The 25,572-nt window shown below is 38.8% G+C and overlaps 1 protein-coding gene across 2 annotated transcripts; it reads left to right on the forward strand.

Annotated features, from left to right (window-relative positions):
- The first annotated feature begins 3,520 nt into the window (after positions 1–3,520).
- nek10 (NIMA-related kinase 10) lies at positions 3,521–24,196 on the forward strand. 2 transcript variants are annotated; one of them, XM_087848455.1, is made up of 36 exons: positions 3,521–3,678; positions 3,818–3,914; positions 4,024–4,084; positions 4,221–4,351; positions 6,971–7,066; positions 7,152–7,236; positions 7,352–7,393; positions 7,493–7,571; positions 7,663–7,730; positions 9,227–9,306; positions 9,380–9,466; positions 9,674–9,898; positions 10,212–10,414; positions 11,483–11,544; positions 11,712–11,783; positions 11,869–11,933; positions 12,101–12,203; positions 12,347–12,475; positions 12,596–12,733; positions 12,823–12,868; positions 13,187–13,308; positions 15,323–15,425; positions 15,504–15,579; positions 16,013–16,142; positions 16,232–16,302; positions 16,691–16,898; positions 17,048–17,138; positions 17,218–17,292; positions 17,581–17,638; positions 17,809–17,846; positions 17,967–18,067; positions 18,247–18,357; positions 21,744–21,849; positions 21,968–22,011; positions 22,416–22,471; positions 23,350–24,196. In XM_087848455.1, the coding sequence occupies exons 2-36, from the start codon at positions 3,850–3,852 to the stop codon at positions 23,384–23,386; spliced, it is 3,264 nt and encodes a 1,087-aa protein (XP_087704581.1). In that variant the 5' UTR covers positions 3,521–3,678; positions 3,818–3,849; the 3' UTR covers positions 23,387–24,196. The 2 variants fall into 2 exon arrangements, with proteins under 2 accessions (XP_087704581.1, XP_087704582.1); XM_087848456.1 differs by having other exon boundaries at positions 10,275–10,414.
- Positions 24,197–25,572: the final 1,376 nt, after the last annotated feature.

The following is a 25,572-nucleotide window of genomic DNA, read 5'->3' on the forward strand; positions in this document are numbered from 1 at the left end:
CTGCTAAAGGAAGTGGTGGCAGGTGAAAGCTAAAGTTTGCTTGTGCAGATTTTAGAAAGCTCTGCTCCGTAGAACACCAAATCTGGTGTTTCAGTTTGACACAACGACACGGGGGTGGGGGAGCAGGTACAGCATTCTGACTTAGAGGCCACGGTCTGAAGCTAATGAACTTAAAAGTCAAAACATGAACTCTGAGGTACTAGATCCACTTTAATCCAGATTAGATGGCAGCATTGCCTTCCTCCCCCTCCTAACCTGCCACATCCCCCAGAGTTGGCTTTGACTGCCTAACCCAGATACTCCAATCATGGGAGTTTGATCAAATTATTGATCACGCACTAATGCAGCACCCATTCCTGACTAAGAGCTTTAAAAAAAAAATATGGCTTTGCGACTGCGACAACGACACACACTCTTTTCTGCATAGTGCTACTTCATTCTTTCACACGTTTAGAAAAAACGCTAAACCGAAAACCACAACAGCTCAACGCTTCTTGAGGTTGAAAGCATGCAACTTAGCATTAACGTGAGCTGTTTAAATCCGAAATACGACACCAACTTAGCTCATTAGACAAAGTACTAACATTTGTAGACATGCTTTGTAAAAATAGTGACCGGTGGTTAAGGTGTTATCACATAAAACACATAGAAACGTTTAATGGGAGACTTTGTCGAAGAGCTTAAGACAGGAAATGACACTCCCGTTAGGTTATGCAGCCTGCTCGCGAACCGAGGCTAACAACTAGCTAGCTACAATCCTACTGGAGGCGGGCGACTGGGCGTTGGTTGCTCAGACAACTACACAAGCTAAACCAAGCGAAAGCCAAAATGTTAAATAGTGAATTCCGTTAACTGAAATCATCACGGTTACAGTTTAAAACAATAATTTCTGAAAAATTCGTGACATTAGCTGCCTGTAGCGTTCTCACCCATAACGTTGACGCTCCCTGCCGTCTCAAACACCGATCATTCACAAGCCGACATTCCCCTCACTGCTTTTGCTTGAGTTACGCACAAAGAGGCACGCAGCGCCTCCCACACTCCACGAAACTATGCCAAAAATGAGACGTAAACGTGTACGTGAATCACAAAGGGGAGGACCACTGCAGTCTCGCGATGACAATTCGTTTTCTTTGAGTGCTGGTGTGATCTCGCGAGAATAAACCACAGCCGTTAAAGGGAAACAAAACTCATTCTTTCTTTGTTTCTTTAGTAACAATCTTCTTTTTGATCAGTTTCCCATCCTTCTCAGTGTAGTTACAAAGTCGTGGTCATAGGTTTTACTCGAGAAATGGAAAGGATACATTACAATTAGTGGCTCTGGAGATCCTCCCCCATGAATTTTTTGCGCACTTCATTTCCTGCATTTTCGTGTGTTTTTTATGCGGCAGTTAAATATTTTCTGCCCCGTTTTATGGCGGAAAGGTTCTTGATTGTGTCAAGGAAACATATACTGGGGAAACTAATTTTGTGTTGGTCTCCATATATTATTCTCACCTTTAAAAAACTAGCATCACTGCTAGACATATATAAAATACTTTTACTTTTTTGTCGTTCTGAGATCAGCAGTAACTTGCTGTGCTTAACTGTGCATGTGTTGATATTTCTAGCCTATTTTAATTTATCAACCACTCAGTTTTTTTTAATTTGATAGGGACACAGTAGCCTATAGTCACAATACAAAGTATGGGGCTGATGTGCTGCACAGAGAGTTAACGGGATGATTGAAAACAAGGATAAACAAACATCTTTAGATTACCTTGCAAACTTTGCAACAACACATCTAAAATCAAAAGGCAGTGGTTCAGCTTAATTTGTTTATACTACTGGCATCTTCCACCATCCCCCTTTTGCAGCCAGAGGCTAGACTGTGCATCTGCTGAGTAAGATCACAATGAACAACGTTTACCACAAAATATTCAGCAACTGTATTTACTCATAATTCCTATTTGTTGAGTGAACTAGTGAGTGAAGGAGGACTTGCCACTGTCACAGACATAATACACCAATATGGTGCAAATGCATTTGAATACTGGTCTTTGGGGATTGTGGAAATTATAAGAGAAACACGGCACTGAAAGAATCTTGAACTGGAATGTATTATCTCTTCTGCAGCAGCAAAGATGGTGATATAAGTACAAATTTTACATTTTTTAAGGCCTTAGTTAGTTCAAAGTCTGCAAACTTTTCAAGAGCTCTTTATCAGATTTAACTGATGATTCTATTTAAGTAATTAGCATGTACCAGTGAACACTGAAATTACAGTTCATTTAGATAATGCTTCACAACTGCCCAAATAAGTCATTTGAGGCATTCAAAGTGACTCCAGAGTTACTAGACTTGCTGTAGACAGACTTAGGTGTCCTCACTCCAGTGTTGAGATGTGTTGTTGGACGGAGTCTTACTGAAGCTCAAAGATGACTATCAGACCAAACCACAGCCTAAATAACAGCTAACAGTTTTATCATGTATTGAAATAATGGAGGAACACAAAAGACCATAGAAAGCTCCCATTTATACTTACAGAAATGGGGAAAACCACATTCAAATAAAATTGCATATTTGATTTTTATACCACAGTAATGACAGTGTCTCACAATGTCACCCTTGTAAATTGTGAAATCTTAAAAGGTCTTAGTGCAACAATTAAGTCAGTATGGTTTTACTGTGTGGGATTGTAGGACCAGCAATGAAAAATTCCCAGATTTGTGTCTCCACAAGAGGAGCCTGGTGGGTAAAAGCTCTACCTCCATTTGTACTTCTGGAAACTAGAGGAACCATAAATAGGCCTGCAATCTGAGAACGTTGCCAGAAGGACAAATACAGGAAATCATTCATACCTTATGCAATAACTCTTAGCAATGCAACACATCTGTCTAGCAGTTAATCATCTCTTCTCTCATGTTAATATTTTACTTCAAACCTGTACTGTCACAACTTTGACCACTGTGTGTGTGTCAAGGTTTGCTGTTGAGTTTGGAATATTTCACTTTGTTATGGCTGTCACAGGGTACACTCTGGACAGGTTTCCAGGGTGTCACAGGGTTTACACAGAAAAACAGAGAACCATTCATGCTCACATTCACACCTAAGACCAGTTTAGAGTCACCAGTATTTTAAACTCCATGTATGTTTTTATACTATTGGAGGAGTACCTGGAGAGAAACATGCAAAGTCCACTTTTTATTTAAAAGTAACTCTTTCAAACAGTAATGTTTGAAAGATTTACATTTAATTTTTGTCATACTGCATTTTTATATTGACCTGTATAATTATTACCATTATTCATGTTTTTAATTATAGGCTGTTTAACTTAATATTTAGCTTATATGACGGAATTCTCATTGCTGGGAAACATAAGGAAATTCTGGGTCTTATAATATGTATTCATTTATTCGTTTGTTCTGGACTGTGTTGATAAGTAATGAGAAAGATTTTAAGTTATTTAAATTTCCTTTCAAATATAAATTATTTATATATATATACGCGTGCCAAGTATTCCGACAGCGTAGCACAAAATACGGCGAGTGAACTGGATGCGCGTCGGTTGTAACCATAGCAACATAGACTAATACTATTTGCTCGTATAGTTGCTGTTGCTCGAATAAAACTAACTCAGGATATTTAATGAGGCCAAATTTCTATAGGCCAAATCAGCTGTCTGCTGCTGGGGGAAAGGTAAGCGATTATAAACGCGACTTTTTTGGTTCGCCTTCTATCAGCGGACCTGTCGTTTTTGGCCAGTGTGAGGTAGCACTGTTGCCACTGAGTTTCTTATGTCTGACTAAATGTGAATATGTGCCGAAATGCTTCGCAGGTTCCTAATGGAAGCAGAGGGGAACGCTGAAAATGTCTGTTAAAAAACTGAAACAAGAAGAAAAACTGACCCCGAAATCCATAGGAACACACAGCAAGTATGCTTGGTTATCTTCTCCTTACAGTTATTTAATTGTTCTTGACCAAGTTCAGAATTAATCTCCGTGATATGAAAAACACAAATCACCTGATAAGCATGTTTTATAGGGCATTTCGTGATCTAAGGAGGCTCCAGTCCCTGCTTGCCAAAAACAGTCCCAGACAAGAGGTGGACAGCAACAACAACACACGACACCACACCAAGGCTGAATGTCTAGACATTTTAATAACAGACCCCACAAACCAGCTCACATTGCTACCTATCTGTGTGTATTATTGTGGTGTGAGACTCCTTGTGTTTGCAGGTGGCAGTGTTGAGTCACAGTAAAGGATGCAGCAGTGGAACCAGCAGATCCATCCCTCCTCAAAAAAACACAAGTAGACACAGGCCTGAGAGTGACATCAGCAATGAGGCCTCAGAACTGGACAAATTCAGGTTACATTTCCTAAGGACCGCATAAGCTCTGAAATAATATTAACTAAAATCTCAAAGCACACAGTTATGAGTCCAAGTCTTTTTTAATACTAATACAAGTAAGATGCATAAAATCAATACATTAGAGGCCCAGTTGACCTTTATTATGTTGACTCTGAAAATGAAAGAATCGTAGGTTGACTTTGTCTAAGATTCAGTAACATGTGCTACTAATCTCAGCTGGGATTATACTGGTAGAACTGTTTTTCTGTAAGACAGTGATCTGCACTGCTCAAAAAATGATCAAAGTATAGCATTTAGTCAGCTAAACGTCTGGGATATTGATCTGATCTGATCTGATCTGGTCAGTTAAAATGGCAGAGGGAGTTGTTAATCAGTTTCAGCTGCTTTGGTACTGCTTTGTTGATGAAATTAACAACCGTTGTCCTAGAGGAGTAACAATGAGACAATCCCAAAATAGGAATGGTTTCACAGGTGGATCCCGCTGACATTTTTTCCCTCCTCATCTTTTCTTGCTGTTTTTTTCACTCGTTTGCATTTGGCTAGTGTCACTACTGGTAGCATAAGGTGATACCTACACCCTACAGAGGCTGCACAGGTGTTCCAACTCCTTCAGGATTATTGATCAGAGATCCCCACTACATGCCATTGCCAGAAGGTGTGCTTTGTCCACCAGTACAATCTCATGTGCATGGAGATTCCAGGAGACAGGCAGTTACTTTAGAAGAGCTGGACAAGGCCAGAGAAGGTCACTTATCCTTAGCCCATCAGCAGGACTGCTGTCTGCTCATTTGTGCAAGGAGAAACAAGATGAACACTGCCAGAGCTACAAAATGACTTTCAGCAGGCAACTGATGTGAAAGTCTCTGACCAAAGAATCAGAAACAGATTTAATGTGGGTGGCCTGACGGCCCAATGTCCTTTAGTGGACCCTGTGTTCACTCCCAGCACTGTGGAGCCCAACTGGTATTTGCCATAGAATACCAGAATTGGCAGGTGCATGACTGGTGTACTACAGATCACAGCAGGTTCACCCTGAGCACATTTGACAAACAGGAAAAGGTTGTGGAGCAAATTATGTTGCCTGTAACATCATTCAGCATGACCTGTTTGGTGGTGGGTCAGTGATCGTCCAGGGAGGCATATCTATGTAATATTAATGGGTTGCATTTATATAGCGCTTTTCGAGACCCTCAAAGCGCTTCACAATTCCACTATTCATTCACATACTGGTGGAGGCAAGCTACAGTTGTAGCCACAGCTGCCCTGGGGCAGACAGAAGCGAGGCTGCCATATCGCACCATCGGCCCCTCTGGCCATCACGTGAAGTGTCTTCCCCAATGACACAACGACCGAGACTGTCCGAGCTGGGGCTCGAACCGGCAACCTTCCGACTACAAGAGGAACTGCCAATTCTTGACACGGGACACACAGACCTCTACAAGCTAGGCAACAGCACTCTGACTACCATTAGGTATTAGGATGAAACCCTTGGACTCATTTTCAGACCCTTCACTGGTGCAGTGGGTAATGGCAGATAAAGGAATTGATACCATTGACACTTGGCTGATCTAAATCCAAAGGAACATCTTTGGGATATTATGTTCATCCAACACCACCAGGTTGTTCCTCAGACTGTCCAAGAGCTCGGTGAAAGCCTGGTATAGATGTAGGAGGAGATCCTCAAGGACACAATTCATCATCTCATTAGAAGCACGCTCCAATGTTCTTGTTCATGCATACAGACATGTGGGTGCTACTAAGCACCATTTTAAGTCCTACAATGAAATTTTGTCAAAACAGACTAATTGGCCCTATTATTTTTTTCCACTTTAATTTTCAGAGTATCTTTGAATTCAGCCCTCTGGAGGTTAATAATTTTAATTCCCATTAAAAACGATTGCATCCTTTCATTCCAAACACAGGACCCAGTCCCTACCTGTATAGATAGCCAGCATAATATTTTTTCCATTGATATCTGATATGTTTTCAAATGTTCCTTTAATTTTTGAGCAGCATATATTGTCTCTTTCTGCTTTTTCTACGTGATTTCTTGTTTATGTTAAGTCTGGTTCATTGGGTAATAAACTTGACTTGGAACATGACTGGATATTGATTTCTCCAGGCAAGTTCCAGCTAAATAATTGCACTACCCTTCCTGTAGCATTGCATTCAGTTTAAATAGTGTTGCTATCTAACTATCTAATAACCTTTCCTTTTTGAAGCACCACACTTTGAGAAATATAAATTAAGTACCTTCAAATTTGTTTTTAGATTCAACAACCTAAAGGGAAAGGTCTTCAGTTAGCTTAAGTTTACATATTAAATGAGCAAGGAAATGTAAGGGTGGCTTGCTAAATTAAGAAAAGTAATATCCACATTCAGATCTTTTCAAAGAGGAAATGTTTATGGACAACTTTAAGTCCTCTCTATACTTCAGGGAAAACAAAAACTGTATTGAGGTTAAATTCTAATCCTAAATGTGACTAAAATGCTTTCAAACTTTTCTGATGTTGGTGTTTGTACATTAATTATACAGTGAAATATTTCTTTAAGGGATTAAATGCAATATGTAGTTCTTTAAAGTTAATTGTACATCATTTTCCTGTCATTTACTAGCATAACATACAGAGACCAAAGATGCTTCAGCAGCCACCCGTTGCATGAACTGTTCTCTGGCATCCTTGTGTCTTTGATCAAGAACCGACTGTGCAGGTGAAATATGTTTGAAGTACTTAAACATTTCTTCTGCTGTAATAGATGCGGATAACATCTGTGATAATATTTACTCTTTCAACAGTGAATGGATTGAGCATGCACCTCCTGAGTCAGTCCTTAGAGTTCTCATCTGCCTGCGATTATTGATCAGAGATCCCCACTATCAGGTCCAAGTTTAAAAAACAAAACAACAAACTTTAATTTTTTATGCTTTTAATTTAATGAAAAAACATTTCTGCAAAATAAAAACAACAAATGCTGATTTTGTTTGGTTTGATTTAGAAAATCCTCCATGAGCTCCAAGGCATCAGTTTACTTGCCAGGGTAAATGCCTAATGTAAAAAAAGAAGAAGAAAAAACAATGTTTCTTTTGGCCACAGTGATACGATGCCACCCTGAACCCTTCTCTCCTTTGTCTCTCAGTATATGGAGTCTGTCACTGCTCTGTATATGTCGTGTGGGGAGCAGGCGTTTGCCACGCAGAAGCTGGTCACAATGACCTGTGAGTAATCTGAAGGCAGACTCACAGAGAAACACTGATAATATAAGTTGTATTGTTCTTATCAATGGCGGATTAACTGACTGTATTCCAGACATCTTTCAGAAATTATCTGCCACTCAGGATCAAAGAGTCTGGGTCATCGAGAGTGGCGCTCACAGGGTAAGTGATAAGTTGTGACGAGGTTATCTGTGACTGTGTGCTGTTTGTTGTCACTGTTTTGGCATGTCTGGGTTAAACCAGAGAGAGTCAGCATAAGACACTCAAAGAATTCTGGATGGAAATCTGCAGGCAGTGGGGACAAAAGTATAAAATCTTTTTAAAATGTTATTTAGAGGAAAATCAATTTGTTTTTTACGCATTTTAAAAAAAATAGACTAGCATTTTCTATGAACACAGTCTTTATACCCCAGAGATCATTGTAATTACAGTTAATTTGGATAATGGTTTGAAAGTGATGTTAAAGTGAGTGCCTTGAAGCATTTCAAGCTAATAGGTGCTTCTAGATGAGTTTAACTCTGTAACATAACAGGAAATGATTTGTGTTTAAACCATGGAAAAATACGCTAACAGTGACAATAATGAGTTCAGTTTTTTCCTGCTGACAATAATTTCACAATTATTATATATATAGTTTTATATATATATATATATATATATATATATATATATATATATATATATATATATATATATATATATATATATATATATATAGTTATTTTACTATTAATTTTACTGTTACTACTTCCTTTTTGCTTTACATTTGATAACATTATTTAAAAAACATTGTCCATCATAACATTCATCTGTTCATAAGACCTTGGCTTAGAGTAATGTTCTCACAGTTAATAGTAGAATTTCCCCATCATGTTTGTTTTGCAAAGCAAACTTTTAGAAAACTCAAAGAAGCTTTTTCTATTCAGATAAAATTCATTCTTCAGTCTTTCAGAGAACACCTTCACATCACAGTTTTGGTTTAAAACTGGTTATCCCAACAAGAACTATACTGAGGCAAATATTCTGCTTCCTTTAATATTTACTTTTTCCTACTTAAGCTTTGCATTCCAGGGCTTTGTCCTGGCCATTATTCAAATACCTAAAGAGTAAGGTTTTGTATTTCCATCCATCCAGTGTTTTTCTGCCCCTTATCTGAGTCTGGGTCATGGGGTGCAGTAGTCTCTTCTGCATTCCCTAGCCCGCCAAGCATCACAATCTCTCCAGTATATCCTGGGTGTACCCCGGAGTTTCCTCCCAGTTAGACATGCAGAAAAGACCTGACCTAAGAGGTGTCCAGTAGGCAACCTGGTCAGATACATGAACCACCTCAACTGGTTCCTTTCAATGTGGAGGAGTAGAGGCTGCATTCTGAGTCCCTCCTGAATGGCTGAGCTCTTAAATATATCTCTTGAGTCCAGACATCCTTCACCGGAAGCTAATTCCTATTGCTTGTATCTGTGATCCAATTTTTTTAGTCACTACCCACAGATCAGGGCTGTAGGTGAGGGAAGAAGCATAGATTGACTTGTGTGGTTTTTCGTAATTTTTTTGCCCAATGCTTTGTCATTTGGGAAAGTACTAATGAGGATTGATGACACTTTGCCATCTCTTCATTTCTATTTCCTTTTGTAAATGAATACCAACTCTGACTGTGGTAGACTTTGGCAAAACTCCTCTCCACAACTGATAGCAGTGTGCTACTGGGAGCCCTGCTAGCACTCACCACTTTGGCTGAGAGGTAAGTAAATGTTGCACCGAAGACTATACATACAAGGACACTTTCATCTGTTACAAGATTTTCTTCTCTGTAGCATAGAATTTAAAGAGGAGATTGGGAAGCTACTGATAGTGGAGAGCCTCCTTGTAATACTTCAGGAATACGACCTCCTGTCAAAGAGGTAAGAAAGCACTACTAAGTTGTTATTCTAATTTATGGAAAAGGTTTTTTCACCCGTTAGTGCTGATATACAGTCATAAAATCTGGACGGAAACATAGACAGACACATAAAATAGAGCTGTAAAGAATAATAAAGTGTATGTTATCTCCGCAAGTATCAAGTTATATTCACTTAACATAAATAATATTGGGGTTAAACTTCGTCCAGAATGAGTGCGGAGCTGTTGAGGCTGCTCTGCCCGGTTCAGCTCGTGAGGGCTCAGGTGAGGGAGCTGGACGGTCTGCCGGTACTGCTGAGCCTGTTGCATGGCAAGCACCTGAAACTGCTATGGAGTGTCACCTGGGTGCTGGTCCAGCTCTGCGAGGACCCCGACATCAGGGTGGAGATCAGAAGCTGGGGTGGCGTGCAGCAGTTCCTCCGGCTGCTCCACAGGTTCGTGAAAATGAGCGAGTACAATGTATTTAAAGTTTAGATTACAACAGTGAGCTCTCAGTTTGACCATTTATAGTCTGTAAGTTGTTTTTCAGAGTGATCCTTGTCTTTGAAGGGACAGATCAGCAAATATTGCTGATGAATCTGTCTGGAGTTTATTACCTCATATATTTTTCTATCTTTTTTCTATCCTTTCACATCTTTGCTGGTTGGAAAAAAAATGCTTTCCGTTTGTCTGCAATATAATCTCATCCAATATTTCATAGCTAACGATGGAGGTTGTAACTTTAGCTGACTGAACAGCATTAAACAGCTTTGTTCTCAGGCTTAAAACAGTCACAGTGCCAAAAAATAAGGCACAAAATCATTCACACAGTGACAGGCAGTACATCACCGACCGCTCGTCCATTGAGGCGCTCTCCAGTGCCAACGCAACCGGTCGCATCCAGAGAGAGCACATGAGGGAGGAGCTCAGCCCTCAGGAGGTGGTGGACAACACGATCGCGCTCCAGTCAGGTCAGGGTATACGCTGCATATCACACAATTTATTTCTGGGTCTCTTGTGTCGCTCAGTGGCATGGTGGAGCTGTGGTTAGTACCACAGTAAGAAAGTCCTGGGTTTGAATCCACCAACGTACCCACCAGCTTTTCTGTGTAGGGACTCTTAGTATTATATATTTTTAATGATATTAATTTATAAACTTATAAAGTACTCATTAGTGGAAACTGGAGAAAAACAGGTTTTATAAGTGAAAGACTTCTATTATAAAATCAATCACATGGAGAACAAAGCCTGTGGGAAAGTTCAACCCAAGAACACGCTTGGGGTAAAAACACAGGTTATCTACTAATAATACATCTTAAAATCTGGAAGAAACGGTGGAAATATGAAACTTTTACTGCTTAGTTAGGAATTTACATATAGTCACGATACGTTCAAAATAGCTTATCCCACATAACCTTTCCACTCTCCTATTTTATTTGTTTATGTCTTATGCTTTTATGATTCTGTAAACTTCTTGCTTTTATGTTGCTTTTAAGTGTACAGCGACCTTGAGTGTTTTGAAAGGCGCTTTCAAATAAAATGTATTATTGTTCCAATGATCCCTGTCCCTAGGTCTGCGTAGGGACAGAAGCGGACATTTACTCCACCTCTGTCTCAGAGAGTTTATGATAAAGCATTTTCTTGTCCCTACTGCACAAAAAGAAAATGCTACCCCAGTCTTATCAGTAACTGAGAATGTAAACAGTTTTTTCCTGACATGAGACAATGACGACTGCAGAGAGTTGACTAACCCTGTCTGTAATTGCACAGGAAGTGGTTGTAAATTTCCTGTTTTCAAACGTCTGATGACTCTAACATAAAGCAGAACTCGTTCTTGCTCACTCCAAACATGCATGCCCCGAGAAGTATCAATAGGGAAAGCTTAAGATTTACATTTCAAACACAGTGTTTCCTTCTGGCCTTTTGGTTTTTTAGAGAGTCATATAAATATTTACAGCTGTAATCCAGACTATTTAGGACTCTGTGATTGTGTATATGAGTTCTTAAATTAAATTCTATCCCTTTAATCCCCCTTTCAGCCTGCTGTACAGCTCTGACTGAGATGAGTCTAGATGACACATCTGCTCACCACATTGTTCAGGTAAAGAAGGGTTCTTAGTGGAAGAGCACATATTAATCAAATGAGAGTGCTTTTACTCTTGATCCTATTAACAGAGAGAAATATGTAAAAACATGAGCTATAACAAATAAAAATAAAAACACATGTATATGTTTTTGCGTTAGTTACATTTGACCTTCTTTTCTTAGGAAAATGGCATCTATATAATTGCAAAGTTGATTATACCATGTGACTCTGGACAAACAATCACTTCTTTACAGGTATATGCTATTATATGTAACAAATTGCATAATAATCTAAATGTTCTAATTATAGGAAATAACATATCTGTTTGTGTATTGGCAGTGCTATGCATTCCGGGCGCTCCGATTTCTCTTTAGTGTGGAAAGAAATAGACATCTGTTTAAGAGGTGATGAAACGGCATTAAAAAGTTTTAAAATATAACAGAAACTGTCTAACATTAAGTTCATGAAGTGGATGAATTGTTTTAAAATGAGCTACTGTTGGAACACTGCCAGGGAAAGAAGTCTCATTATTGCTTTCCACTGCCGTTTTGTGATCTTTTATCCATTACAGACTCTTTCCCACAGACCTCTTTGAGCTGTTTATTGATGTTGGACATTATGTGCGGGACCTCGCTGCCTATGAGGGCCTGCAAACCAAAGTTTCACTCTACATTGTAAGAAATAGCTTCTAAATGAGTTTATTTGTTTATTCAGCTGTTTTGGGGTTGGGGAAAAAAAGGAAAAACATTGACTGCTGTGGGGTAAAATAAATGAGGTAAACTGACAAACAAACAAAGTTTTTGTGTTTTCAATGCAGAAAGAGGAACTGGACAATCTGAGAGGAGGCATTGAGACAGTGGACCAGAACCGACCTCCTCTCAGAGTGATCAGTGGCTACTCTGTATTGGACCATCTGGGCACCGGGGCCTTTGGAAGTGTCTTTAAGGTAAACATCAGTAACAGGAAACATAAGAACATCAAGAGTGACCAAATTTGGAGTTGGTTGTGATGTTTTGCATCTTTTCTTTTTAAATAATTTACTTCAAATTTATTGGTTTGATGACAGGTCCAAAAACAGAGCGGCCAGAACATCCTAGCGTTGAAAGAGGTGAATCTACACAACCCTGCATTTGGCAAAGACAAGAAGTCCAGAGACAGTAATGTGGAGAAAATCATCTCAGAGCTCACAATCATCAAAGAACAGGCACTTGGCTCAATACAAATCACAAGTGAACTGTATTTGGACAGTATGATTACATGTTGGAAGTTAATGTGTTGCTTATTTATCTCTAGATGACACACCCGAACATTGTTAAATATTACAGGACTTTTCTGGAAGGTGAGCATAATGAACTCTGAAACTGAAAATTACAGGAAGTCTATTTGATTGTCTTGAGGTCCATATTGTTATTCTCAGGCTCTACTAAAGGATATTTTCCTGATTCATAATCCCTGTAATCCCTGTGAGCCAAAAACTCACAAGGATTACTTACTTACTGGGTTCATTATCTATAACTGTAGTCATGTTTAACATGAACATCCACAGGTATAATGACACGAATCTGAAGGAAATTAAGGAAGAGCATATAATAAGTCCCCTTTAAAGAAGAAAAAAACAGCAAAAGGCCAAACACACTTATCATATTGTCCATTTTAGGTGACAAGCTGTACATTGTGATGGAACTGATTGAGGGAGTACCACTGGCTGAACATTTTAACTCTCTGAAGGAGAAACAGCAGCAGTTCACCGAAGACAGACTTTGGAATATATTCATACAGGTAACAAATGCTAGTAAGTGCTTTGTAAACTGCTTGTACTGCATGACACTTCCCACAGGATCCACAGAGTAAAGCGCTATACACAGGCCATTTGCCATTTACCATTACCTTTTTGTGGTTAAGAACAAACTTAATAGAAAACACAGTTAAACTGAAACCTAGAAACTGAGAGCTAATGAAAATTAGACTCAGCCATACACAATCAACACAGTCACAAAGGATGAAGTAAAAAAAAGACAGAAGAGGACATGGGATTAAACAGGAAGTGAATAATGGACCATTACTGAAAGGGGAAAACATGAATAAAGAAAAACAAATCTCAACATAGATGAACTAACTCCTAGGGAACACAGAAGGATGAAAAGAAACACTCAAGGGGACTAACATGCAAGAAACAGCAACTAGAGCCTAGGTACAACAAAATACTAGAACGTAAAATAAAAACAACACGGCAAAACATAAAAATCATAACTTTAAACACCAAAGCAAAAACCCAAACTTACATATTCATTCAAAACTCAAAGGAACAGAAACCCTGGCTGCCAAACTGGTTTTTGATTGTTTTTGATAATAGCCAAAATGAATGGCAATAATTTTCACTCGGCAAATGAGACACACATGGATGAGCCACAACTCGTACCCTCTCCTAAAGCACTTCTAGCATTGAAATGAACATTCTTTCCACTCTGGACCCCCACCAATTTGTCTACAGGGCAAATCGATCCACCGAGGACGCCATCACCATAGCGCTCCACACTGCGCTGAGTCACCTGGAGCACCGAGGAAACTATGTGAGAATGCTCTTCCTGGACTTCAGCTCAGCATTCAATCACATCATCCCGGAGATCCTGGTCCAGAAACTGTCTCACCTGGGACTCTCCACCTCCATCTGTCTCTGGATCAAGGACTTCCTGACAAATAGACCACAGTCTGTCAGACTCGGCCCCCACCTGTCCAGCACCATCACACTCAGTACCGGGTCTCCACAAGGATGTGTTCTGAGTCCCCTCTTGTTTACGCTCTACACATCCGACTGCTCCCCTACCCATCTCTCAAACACCATCATAAAGTTCGCGGATGACACCACAGTGGTTGGACTCATCTCAAGGGGGGATGAGTCGGACTACAGAGATGAGGTTAACAGATTGACTGAGTGGTGTTCAGTTAACAACCTCCAACTGAACACCACGAAAACTAAAGAACTTATTTTGGACTTCAGGAAGGGCAGAGCAGACCCGGCCCCACTCTACATTCACGGGAACTGTGTGGAGAGGGTACACTCCATGAGGTTTCTGGGCGTGCAGATCTCTGATGATCTCTCCTGGACTGCAAATACCACGGCGGTGGTAAAAAAGGCCCAGCAGCATCTCCATTTTTTGAGAGTGCTCAGGAGGAACAACCTGGAGGAGAGGCTGCTGGTGACATTCTATAGAGCCACCATAAAGAGCATCCTAACGTACGGCATAACAACATGGTATGCAGGGTGCTCAGTTGCAGACAGGAAAGGACTGCAGAGGGTCATCAACACAGCCCAGAAGATCACTGGCTGCTCTCTGCCCAGTCTGGAGGCCATTGCAAACTCCCGATACCTCAGCAGAGCTGGCAATATCATTAAGGACTACTCTCACCCCAGTAATCAACTGTTTGAACTATTACCGTCAGGCCGACGGTACAGGTCACATAAAACCAGGACAAACAGATTCAGGGATAGCTTCTTTCCCAGAGCTATCACCGTAGTAAATAAGCACAAAACAATTAAACCTGCTTAACTATACTTGCCATTGTCACTATATTATGCTGCTATTCATACTATCATTATATTATGCTGCTATCCTGTATATATTGTACTTATTATTGTCTGAGTACTACGGTTGTTTTATTGTACTTTTTATATTTTACATTTATATTTATTTTGCATTTTGTACCAAGGGAGTGGCACTTCAATTTCGTTGTACTTTGTACAATGACAATAAAGGCTATTCTATTCTAACATAATTTCTCCATGTTCCTTCAGATGTCTCTGGCATTGAGGTACCTGCATAAGGAGAAGAGGATAGTCCATCGCGACCTGACACCAAACAACATCATGCTAGGGGAGAAAGATAAAGTCACCATCAGTGAGTGTGCAGCTAGGTTTCCCCACAGAACATCTCGTCATATGAAAAGTTTAACTCTTGTCTTTCCTCTACCTGAAGCTGACTTTGGCCTCGCTAAGCAGAAGGAGGAGAACAGCAAGCTCACATCAGTGGTTGGCACCATCCTTTACTCCTGGTGAGGAAGTTAAGGCCAAACGTTCAGCTGTTTTTGTCTTTTATTACAGCCTATTAAAGACACAGCTGGAAAGTTATTATGTTATTCCTGGCTGTGTACACTTGTTTTGTGTTACTCGAGCTGAGGGAACAAAAATCTGCTCGCATAAACAAATGTGGGAATTAGAGGTTTTAAATACGATGGTTGTCATTAGAAATAAGCCTCAATTTGGCTTCAGGTAAAAAGTCGAGGCCTAAATTTGAGTTTTAGAGTTTAGAATCCATTGCTGTGTGATTATATTCCTATAATGCTGTCCGATTCACATACACTTTCTTTTTCCTTGTCAAATTCTAATCTTCTGTGATCAACGTCAGATTTTGTGGCTTCATTCAGAGATTTATTGCATGAATGGTCCTCATGACTCAAGATTTTCAGTGTGGTGATGTGTTTTTAGTCCAGAGATAGTGAAAAACGAGCCGTATGGAGAGAAAGCTGACATCTGGGCTTTAGGTTGCATCCTCTACCAGATGGCCACTTTACAGCCTCCATTCTACAGCAGTAACATGCTGTCACTGGCCAGCAAGGTAGCATGGAGACACACAAGACTCACATTTTATGCCTAACTTCATATATTTACTTTCTACTGTCAGTCACTCTAATTCTCTGCTGGCAGATTGTGGAGGCCGATTATGAGCCAATTGAAGAAGGTACTTTTTCAGAGAGAGTCATCGACATGATCAAATGGTGAGCATAGACTGTATACAGAAGATCAATCAATCAATCTGGCTTCATTGATTCAGTCATTGGCTTCTGGAATCTGTGTTTGAGGATTTTCTTTTTATTTAGATTTTACACAGCATCTCAATTTTTGGCTTTCTGGTTCCTCTATTGTTTCTACTAGATTTTCTTAACTGATGCATGTTTAACTTAAAAGCATTCACTAAGGACGAGGTCTCAGGATTAGGCCTGGTAGGAAGTCCAGCACCGCAACAGTTGCAATTTATTTAAATGTATTAGTGTTTACATGTATTATCCATGTGGAAAAATAAGAAATAAAATAAGAAATAACAGAACAATCAATTATTTAATAAATTTATTCAGCACTTTACTTTGTGATGTGATGTCCTGTCAGGTGTTTAAATCCAGATCCAGATCTGAGACCGGACATTATAGCTGTGAGTTCCAGGATCTCTGACCTCATGATGAAGCTGATGGATGGACTCTACACTTCCCAGAATTCACTGGAAAGAAAAGCAGAGCGAGACAGGAAACGAGCACAGAAGTTTTTCCTAGAAAGAGATAAAATTAGGTTGACCTGCTCTTACTCAAACATGTCACAGGTGAATTCAGATCTTTGAAATCAGAAAAAGACTCTTCACTTTATAAATGTTAAATACAGACTCATGAACGTCTGTACTGTGCTGTAGCGCTTATAAATAAATATATTATTAGCCTGCAGAGATTTAAAATGGTGCTTCATATTTTACAGGAAACACCCACGATGGAGACTGAATATGCACCTTCGTGCTCCTCTACAGCCTGCAGCTCAAACCACAGCAGAGAGCAGAGACTCGCTCAGGGTATCTGGGTATCTTTATACTGCTCAGACTGTGACAGGTATGAAGACACAATGCTAACATGTTGTGCGTGTGTGCTTAGATGACGGCCCTGATGAAGATATTGAAACATCCCAAGGCACAGACACTACCACCACCTCTACAGGAAAACACTACGGTTAGTGGTGTCGAAGCTGTGATAACATGATCACATTTTTATTACTTACTCCTAAGAGACTTTTTTTTGTGTTTTTCTCTGGTTGTCATACATCCAAATATTCACAGGCATGTTTACTTTACCTGATGATGCCTCACTACTGTTAGTTGTTGTGGTGCCATTTAGGGCTTCGAAGCATTTATAAACATTTATTCTCTCATTTCTTCTCACTGCTTTAGATTTTTCTGTTGGTTGTCGTGGATTTTGCTCACTAATTATACCCCAAACCCCATTTGTTTTACTATTTAGCTTTAATCAAAGGCTCAAAGTCAGCTGCCTGTGCTACCCCTGATCATATTTTAGACAGGTAAGTTTAACACATTGAACACATTTCCAGCTGTATGATTTATGTAAGCTCTGGGGTTAATGTATGTGGTAGCAGTCTTGAGCTCATCCTTTGAACTTGAAGAACGTGTAAATGTTTGTTGGTAAACACAAGCAAACTGAATCACTTTTGTGATTTGCTCTTTTTCCCAGTGGGGATTTTGCAGCTGCAAAGGTGAAACCAAGACCGGGTAAATTTTTGACTTTATGGCACTGCTCGACTTCTCAGACTACAGAAACCTTTTAAAATGAGCCAACATGGCTTTCTTTAGCACTCATCAGTCAGTTTGTTGGTTTTGCTCTAACCTCAGTGTCAGCAGGAATCTGCGTCTCCCAGAAGAAGCTTCGCCAGATTGATGATCCAATTCAGAGGCTTCTGGTGCAGCTGCACAAAATCATCTTCATCACTCAAGTAAAGGCTTAAAGAAATGTTTGCTGAATCTCATGAGTCAAAAATGATAGATGCAGTCACAGAAACACTCTATCAGTTGGACTATTTGGTCCAGCTGAGATCAACCCATGAGGAATATTTTGTCAGCAGTGGTTAGATTTGTATTTGTTGGTAATAACCTGCATTTATTTAATTTCCAGCTTCCACCAGCTCCACACCACCACATTAAACGGCGCCTTGTTGAAAGATTTAAAAAGTCTCTCTTCCAATTTGGCAGCGATCCGTACAACCTGAAAGTGGAGCTCAGCAAGGTTTGAACTGTCAACTCACAATTCAGAACTGCACTTGAAGTTAAAATGCAGGGAACTTGGAAAATATGGTCAGACAGAATTTGTATTCAGTGATTGTACTTTGTAATTTTCCTTCATAATGTAGGACTGCTCAGTTGTCTCAGCAGTCATAATCATGATCATTTTGACATTTCTGTGATCAGAATGTGAATAAGCACAATTCACTAACTTTGGAAACATCAGATATTTATTGGACTAAAGAAAATCTGCAGGTTTCAGATTGAAAGCTGGTTCAAAATACAGCGAAGCATCGTAAGCAGACCACAGCCTGATGCACAGCCTGAGTTTTTAGGGAAAAGGAAAAACGCAGCCCTATGAGGGAGAGGGGCATGTTGCATTAATAACACATAGCAAAACAATGAGTCACTGTGAAACATAATGTGGCACAATAATGGCTTTGTAACAGATATCTTGTTTTCATAACTGTGAAACTGTTTTCCAGACATGTGACCACAAAATATGTGATGCTAACTTTGCTGTCATTTTGAACATGTGGTGTGATCTTGGTGACAATGTTAGATCAAATGAATAAGGCCCTAGTTTCGCAGGCCTAGAGACCAGTCAATAACCCTCTGGCAACCACATGTCGCTAGGGAAAAATCTGTATTCCCCAACTGGTTGGCAAAAACCTTTGTGATTGCTTTGGTCAGTCGCCTATTGCTAATAGTTTGAATGGAAGTGAGAGAGTTGTCTGTATGATGCAAAACAGAATTTGAACATTCACCTTCAAAGGAAATGTTTCACCTTTTGAAACATGTAGGTTGAGGTTCCAAGGCAATCCCTTCCCCAGTGGTACTGCTACTCGGGTGCTACATCCTTTTCAGGGTTGATGGAGCCTATCCCAGCTGTCATAGGGCAAGAGGCAGGGTACACCCTGGACAGGTCACCAGTCTGTCACAGGGATAACACACAGAGACAACCACTCACACACACTGAGGGGCATTGAACTCATTACCTTCTTGCTGTGCGGCAACAATGCTAACCACCATGCCACCATGCTGCCTGCTTTAACTCATAAAACAAATTTTAATAGTAGACAAAGACAGCCTGTGTAAATATAAATGATGATTCCATTTATTAAGGGAACAAAAGTTATCCAAACCCACCTGGCCCTGTGTGAAAGTGAAATGGCCCCTAAGCCTAATAACTGCTTGTGCCACCCTTGGCACCAAAAAAGAGTTTGGTATAACTGACTGTGAGTCTTTCACATCGCTGTGGAGGAATCTTCTTGGTAGAATTGTTTTAATTAAAACGCGTTGGAGAGCATTTAAGCATCATAATTCTGATGCTGGTATATTGGTCTTTAAATGAAATGCGGTTCGTTTTACACCAGATTTAACGGGAATCAAACCTTCCAAGAAGTTAGACTTGTGGTTAAACAAAAATTTCCCCAAAATCATCAATATGATTTTTCAAAAATGTTAGACAAGCCTTTGAGTTATTTCTAGTCACTGTGGTTTTACTCCTTGGACTCTCCGTGGATGTCATTTTTGTCTAGTCTGTTTTTTATTGTTGAATCATGAACTCCGACCTTCACTGAGGCAAATGAGGCCTGCATCTCTTTAGATGTTGTTCTGGATTCTTCTGTGACTTCCTGAATGAGATATCGATACACCGTTGGTGTTTTCTCCATTTGGGGAGAATAGTTTACACTGTGGTTTACTGGAGTCCCAAAGCCTCGAAGTAGCTTTGTGAGCCTCTTTAGATTAATAAATGTCTATAACTGTGTTTCTCATCTGTTCTTAAGTTTATTTAGATTGTGGCATGATGTGCTATTTTTTGAGATTGTTGTCAGGCTCTATTTAAATAATTCTAGATTCATTTCTTGATTTTATGAATTATGAATTCAGAGAGGAGGGAAATACTTCTCTAAAGCACTGTAAAAAAAATAAAACTGGAAGGATGTAGAAACATGAAGGCAACTCACATAGAACAGGCTAAAGATGTGAGAAAGGAAAATACTCAGAAGCATAAGACAAATATCAAACAAGAAGATTACAACAGATACAACAGAACATGTCTGGACTACATTTACTGTAACTTCTGCAGTAAAAGCTTCTTAAACACAGCTCTGTGAAGGAATGCTTTCATTTTGCAGTTTCACCATCTTGATGTGAAAAAAAAAAATCAAAATCAGAACATCACACAAAGCCAGCATTGTTTCACTCTGCAGTGCACCCCGTGCGCCTCGATGGATGCAGTTTATGACTTCATTCCATGTGTGCTAGGCCGCCAGAACACATTTAATATACCCACCATAGAAGCTGCTGTCAGCTATTTTAAAGCCACACCTGAGGTCCTGTAGCTCTGTCCTTTCACTCTCATGATATGATAAACCACAGGGAAGGAGTTTGATAACAGAGTGATGTTTAAGTCTACCATCAAAAACATGTTCCTGCATGAATTTTAGTTCAGCTCCTGAACCAATGGCAAAATATTTTCATTATGAGATCAGAGCTCACCTGTCTGCTGCCATGATTAATGAAAAATAAAAACACGAGACCAGCAATGGCTAGGTTACCTGATAAACAATGTCTCATGATAAATCTGCTCTCATTCATAGATGATATTAAATAGTAAACATCTCTCCCTGTAATTACAAGGAAGATTAAAGCATAACCTGAGTACAGAACATTTTTATTAGCTTGGCACAACTTCTACTGTAAAGCTTCTTTCTTTAATGATCTGATAATGTGAGACATTTTTGGACTGGACATTTTTTAAGCTATTTTCAGAGACGTTTTTTTTTTCTCAAAGATTTATTTATTGCTTTTCCAACAACATTTTAACCAACAGGAAGAGAGAGTTCAAATAAAATAAAGGAGAAAATTAATAAAAAAATTAAAAAAAAATTTGAGTGCATAATAGTAATGTATGTACATCATATATGAATAGTGTTAGGGGAACACATAGATATAGTTATACATACTCTCCCATGTAGATCATTCAGATATTATTACAGGAAAAAAAAAAAATGTATATAGATAAATAAAACAAAACAAAACAAAATAACCCCCCCCCCCCCCCCCCCCCAAAAAAAAGAGACGTTTAAACATATCTCATAAAAGAGGCCATTAACACCAACCTTAAAAGCTTTGTGAAATCACTGAAATCACCGTGCAAAATAACTCAAGAGTCAGAAACTGAGGAGCTCTCTGCACAATCAAAATGAAGTATTTCTTAAAAATCTTTTTTTATTGCATACAGTTGAGTCTACTTTGTTCCAGTAGTCAGTTTACAGGAAGTCTTGCTCTGTGCTGGTGTACCTTACAAATGTCTTGTAAGAATCACTTCATAAAATCAGGCAGAACTTAACAGTGTTTGTGTCTCCTCAACTTGGCTCTCAGCTCGTCCAGGCGTCTCCAGAGCTGATGGCATTTGGTTTAATCAGTTCAGATTGGTGGCCTTGGATCCACCACTTCACGGGAGACATCCATACCGCTGACGGCACAGGTAGTGCCATCAATGCCCAACTTCACCATAAATTTCCAGTAAAAGACAAGCAGAGCATCTTATGCAGAAGTAGAATTGCAAAATAAAAAAATACTTTGTCTATTCTTTGTGTTGACAGTTGATGTGAATCTCAGAGATGGAGTTACATATCACCAGATGCAGGTTGGTGGTGAGAAACTCAGGAATCTTTCTAATAGGAACAATTTTTGCTAGCTAAAATAAAAGTCATATTTGGCATATAAGTCTATGTAAAACTGCATTGAAAAACTATTAAACTATTGTTTGTATAAATGTCGTGTAGGTCCTCCTGCAGAGGCATAGTGCCACTGTAGGCTGGTTGTTGGACAACAAATTTATTCAGAGAATAAATAGTTTGCTGATGGCATAGTGCCAACTATTATTTCATTAAAATTCAATTTTATGGATCTGTATTACTTTACAACTGCAGGTGTCGACTATCCCACAGATGGGTCTCATTTTGGAACAGTGTTTTAATTTCAACTTCATCATGATACTGAACTTCTGTCTGCGGCCTCTGACACGATGTTTTGTTTGAATGTTTTCAGGCGATCATTGAGGAACTGCTGAATGAGAACAGCTACTATGAACCAACAAACAGCAGGTAAACTGGAAATTATGTATTTAACTGAAACATTAGACTCACAAAATCTAGCGCTTGAGCTTTTCTGAAAACTAGTTCAAGACAATTCATTATTATCATGACTTGTCTTGTTCAGCGCCCACAAACCTTTAATGAATTTCATTTCAATAGCAGTAATTGCTTTGTTTCTTTGGTTACAAAATGTAAATGAACTATTATGGTGATTTTCAACTCATTATTTTTATATTTGCATCAGAATTGCATGATTTACAGTTAAAAAAAAAAAAGTCTTTGTTTGTCTTATGTTGGGCCTTGTTGCAGTCCCTCAGTTTATCCATCGTCTGAAACTAGCTATTTTAACATTGCCTCCTTTGAACAAGTTTTCTTTTGATTGGTTGCCCCTCTCAAGCAAAAAGTTGGAACCACAGGTGGGTGGGGCTTCTGTATTTATAACTGCAGCTGAATGACTGAGAAGACCATATTGAGATAATACCTCATCTCAGGTACAGATATCAGTAGGAAAATACAAAAAATACAAATAAATTACAAACAAATATAAAAGAAGTAAGATATTACACTCTATACAACGGTAGCATACACAGTATGTGATTATGGATACTGTGTATGGATATTAGGGATATCCAGTCTATTTTACATCAGAAGTAGAAACGTAGAAAGGAGTAGAAAAAAAACTGTTTCAAACTGAGTGTTTAAGGCAGTCTGAAGCCTGAGCATTTGGTTCAGAGATTACTTATATATATAATGGGGCCATTATCTGAAACTTTTACCGTATGTTAGTCTCTTTTCCTTTTGTTATTCCAAACTAAGGTTAGTGGGACAGTTGTTTGAAACGAAATAAAGATTTCTTTCATTTTTCTTTTTTTCCTTTTTTCTTTTAGGCTCAGAAAGAAAAGAAATGACCAAGAAAAAAAGTAACAGTTATCTTCACTCATCCCTAAAAACTCAAACTTGAAATTTATTTGGAGAAGAATGAGTTCATGATACTTCAACACTGCTTGAAATCTAATGAACATTTATCCCAACCCTCATTACAAAACATATTCTCATTGAACAGAAAAAGAATATAAAAGTGGTAAATACATACATTAATTTGTTTGCACATAAACTTGATTACGGTGATATTTTACCACAGTACTCATAGTCATGTTGTCACCTACTCTTTTGTTCTCAGGCATTATTGTTGTCTCTTTTTCCCAGAAATGTGATGTGACTGTATGAATTTCAAAAGATATATTAATGTATATATATATATATATATATATATATATATATATGAATATATATACATATCTATAGATAGATACGGATGTATCTAAGTTTGAGACTGACAGTTATTCTGTTCTCAGTTCAAAATCAAAATTTAAAACTTGTTTAAAATGCTTTTTTTTTGAAGCACTTTCTACTCTCAGGCCCAGACACTGCATGTCACAGCATGTGTTTTTCTAGTGGCTGCAAGCCACAGTGACCTTGTTTGCTTTCTAAGAACTGATAAGATGCAGCACATTGACCTTAATTCAACATATCACAATTTTTGACTGGATTTGAAAGAAAAGAAAACCAGGTCAAATGTTTACTGTAATAGAATGCACTCAATCAGCATTTTTACTATAAAGAAGATCTAAAATATGACTGACAGCTGAAGAAAAGCTTTCTTTTGCACTTTGACTCACTGTTATCTGTTTAAAACTATTTTAAAAATGTTTGTATTAATAAACATTATTTAATTCAGCAAATGTCTGCCTGTAATGTTTTAATATTACTATAAATAATGTGTATTCTTTTGATGTGCTGTGAGGGCTATTCATATTGAAGGTGAATTTAGTGCATAAAATGTGCAGGTTTGATCTCCAGAAGTTGATTCTGTTCATCTGGACGTTTTCAGTGGGAGAAACGTTTCGTCACTCATCCAAGTGACTTCTTCAGTCTCAGCTGACTGCAGGTTTACCCAATCTTATAAACAGTAAATTGCATATTGACTGAAACCAGCCCACTGAAGGAACAATGGGCTGGGAGGTCAGTTCCTTAATCTTAATTATGCAAATTCTCATGACCATTGATCAATAACCACTGACCAAAGCCCACTGATCAATGGCCATGAGTACCATTCACAGAGAGTTGGGGAATGGCTGCAATCACATTATTGTAAGATGGCGAAAGATGTAACCTTGGGCCCCCTCCTCGATTCAGAGATGGTCTTTCCCTTTTCACATAAATGTCCTCCTTGACTCCGCGCTCAAACCAGCATTCCTCCCTGTCCAGGATGTTACATCCTCATCATTGAAAGTGTCCACTGGCCTGTAGGTGTAAATAGACTGCAGAGTCCTGGCCTGACAAGGTAGCTCTTTTGTGTTGTGCCATCCGCTTCGCCAGAGGTTGTTTGGTTTCCCCGATGTATAAATCCTTCACTGGGCTGGTTTCAGTCATTATGCAATGTACTGTTTACAAGATTGGGGAAACCTGCAGTCAGCTGAGACTGAAGAAGTCACTTGGATGAGTGACAAAACGTTTCTCCCACTGAAAATGCTACGTTCAGATGAACAGAATCAACTTTTGGAGATTTACTTGTCTGGATGATTGAACATGCATCAAGACGTGCAGGTTTGATATTGATTGACTCAAATGAACAGTGATGGCAGAAGCAGTCAGATGAAGTAAAAGTACAAAAATTCAGAGCTAAATAAAGATCTGCATTGCAAATAAGTAGTTATTGTCAGCAATATATATTTGAACAAAAATAAAAGTATGACATAAAACTAGCTAGTATACTAGTATATATTTTTAACTGGTGTGTGTGTGTGTTATCTAAGCTAATCTATTATCATAAAGTAATATAGAGAGTAAACAATCACAATATATCTCCTTTATGTTTAGTTGACAATTGTAAGTACACAATAGGATTAAATGGGAAATATTAAGAACTTTCCACCATTGATATTGATGGAGGTTCATTTGGAAAGAATCCATTCTTCAGTAACATAAAGGAATCACTGTCATGCACATTAGGTTTGCTTGCAGCATAGTCAGGGTTTAACTGTTAATTACACAATTTCAGTTTCATTTAATTTTCCCATACACGTAAATCAGATTTGCTGAAACGTCAG

Source organism: Neolamprologus brichardi, chromosome 11 (genome assembly GCF_056152115.1).
Source record: "Neolamprologus brichardi isolate AB-2024 chromosome 11, ASM5615211v1, whole genome shotgun sequence".
In the NCBI taxonomy this organism is placed as follows: Eukaryota; Metazoa; Chordata; class Actinopteri; order Cichliformes; family Cichlidae; genus Neolamprologus; species Neolamprologus brichardi.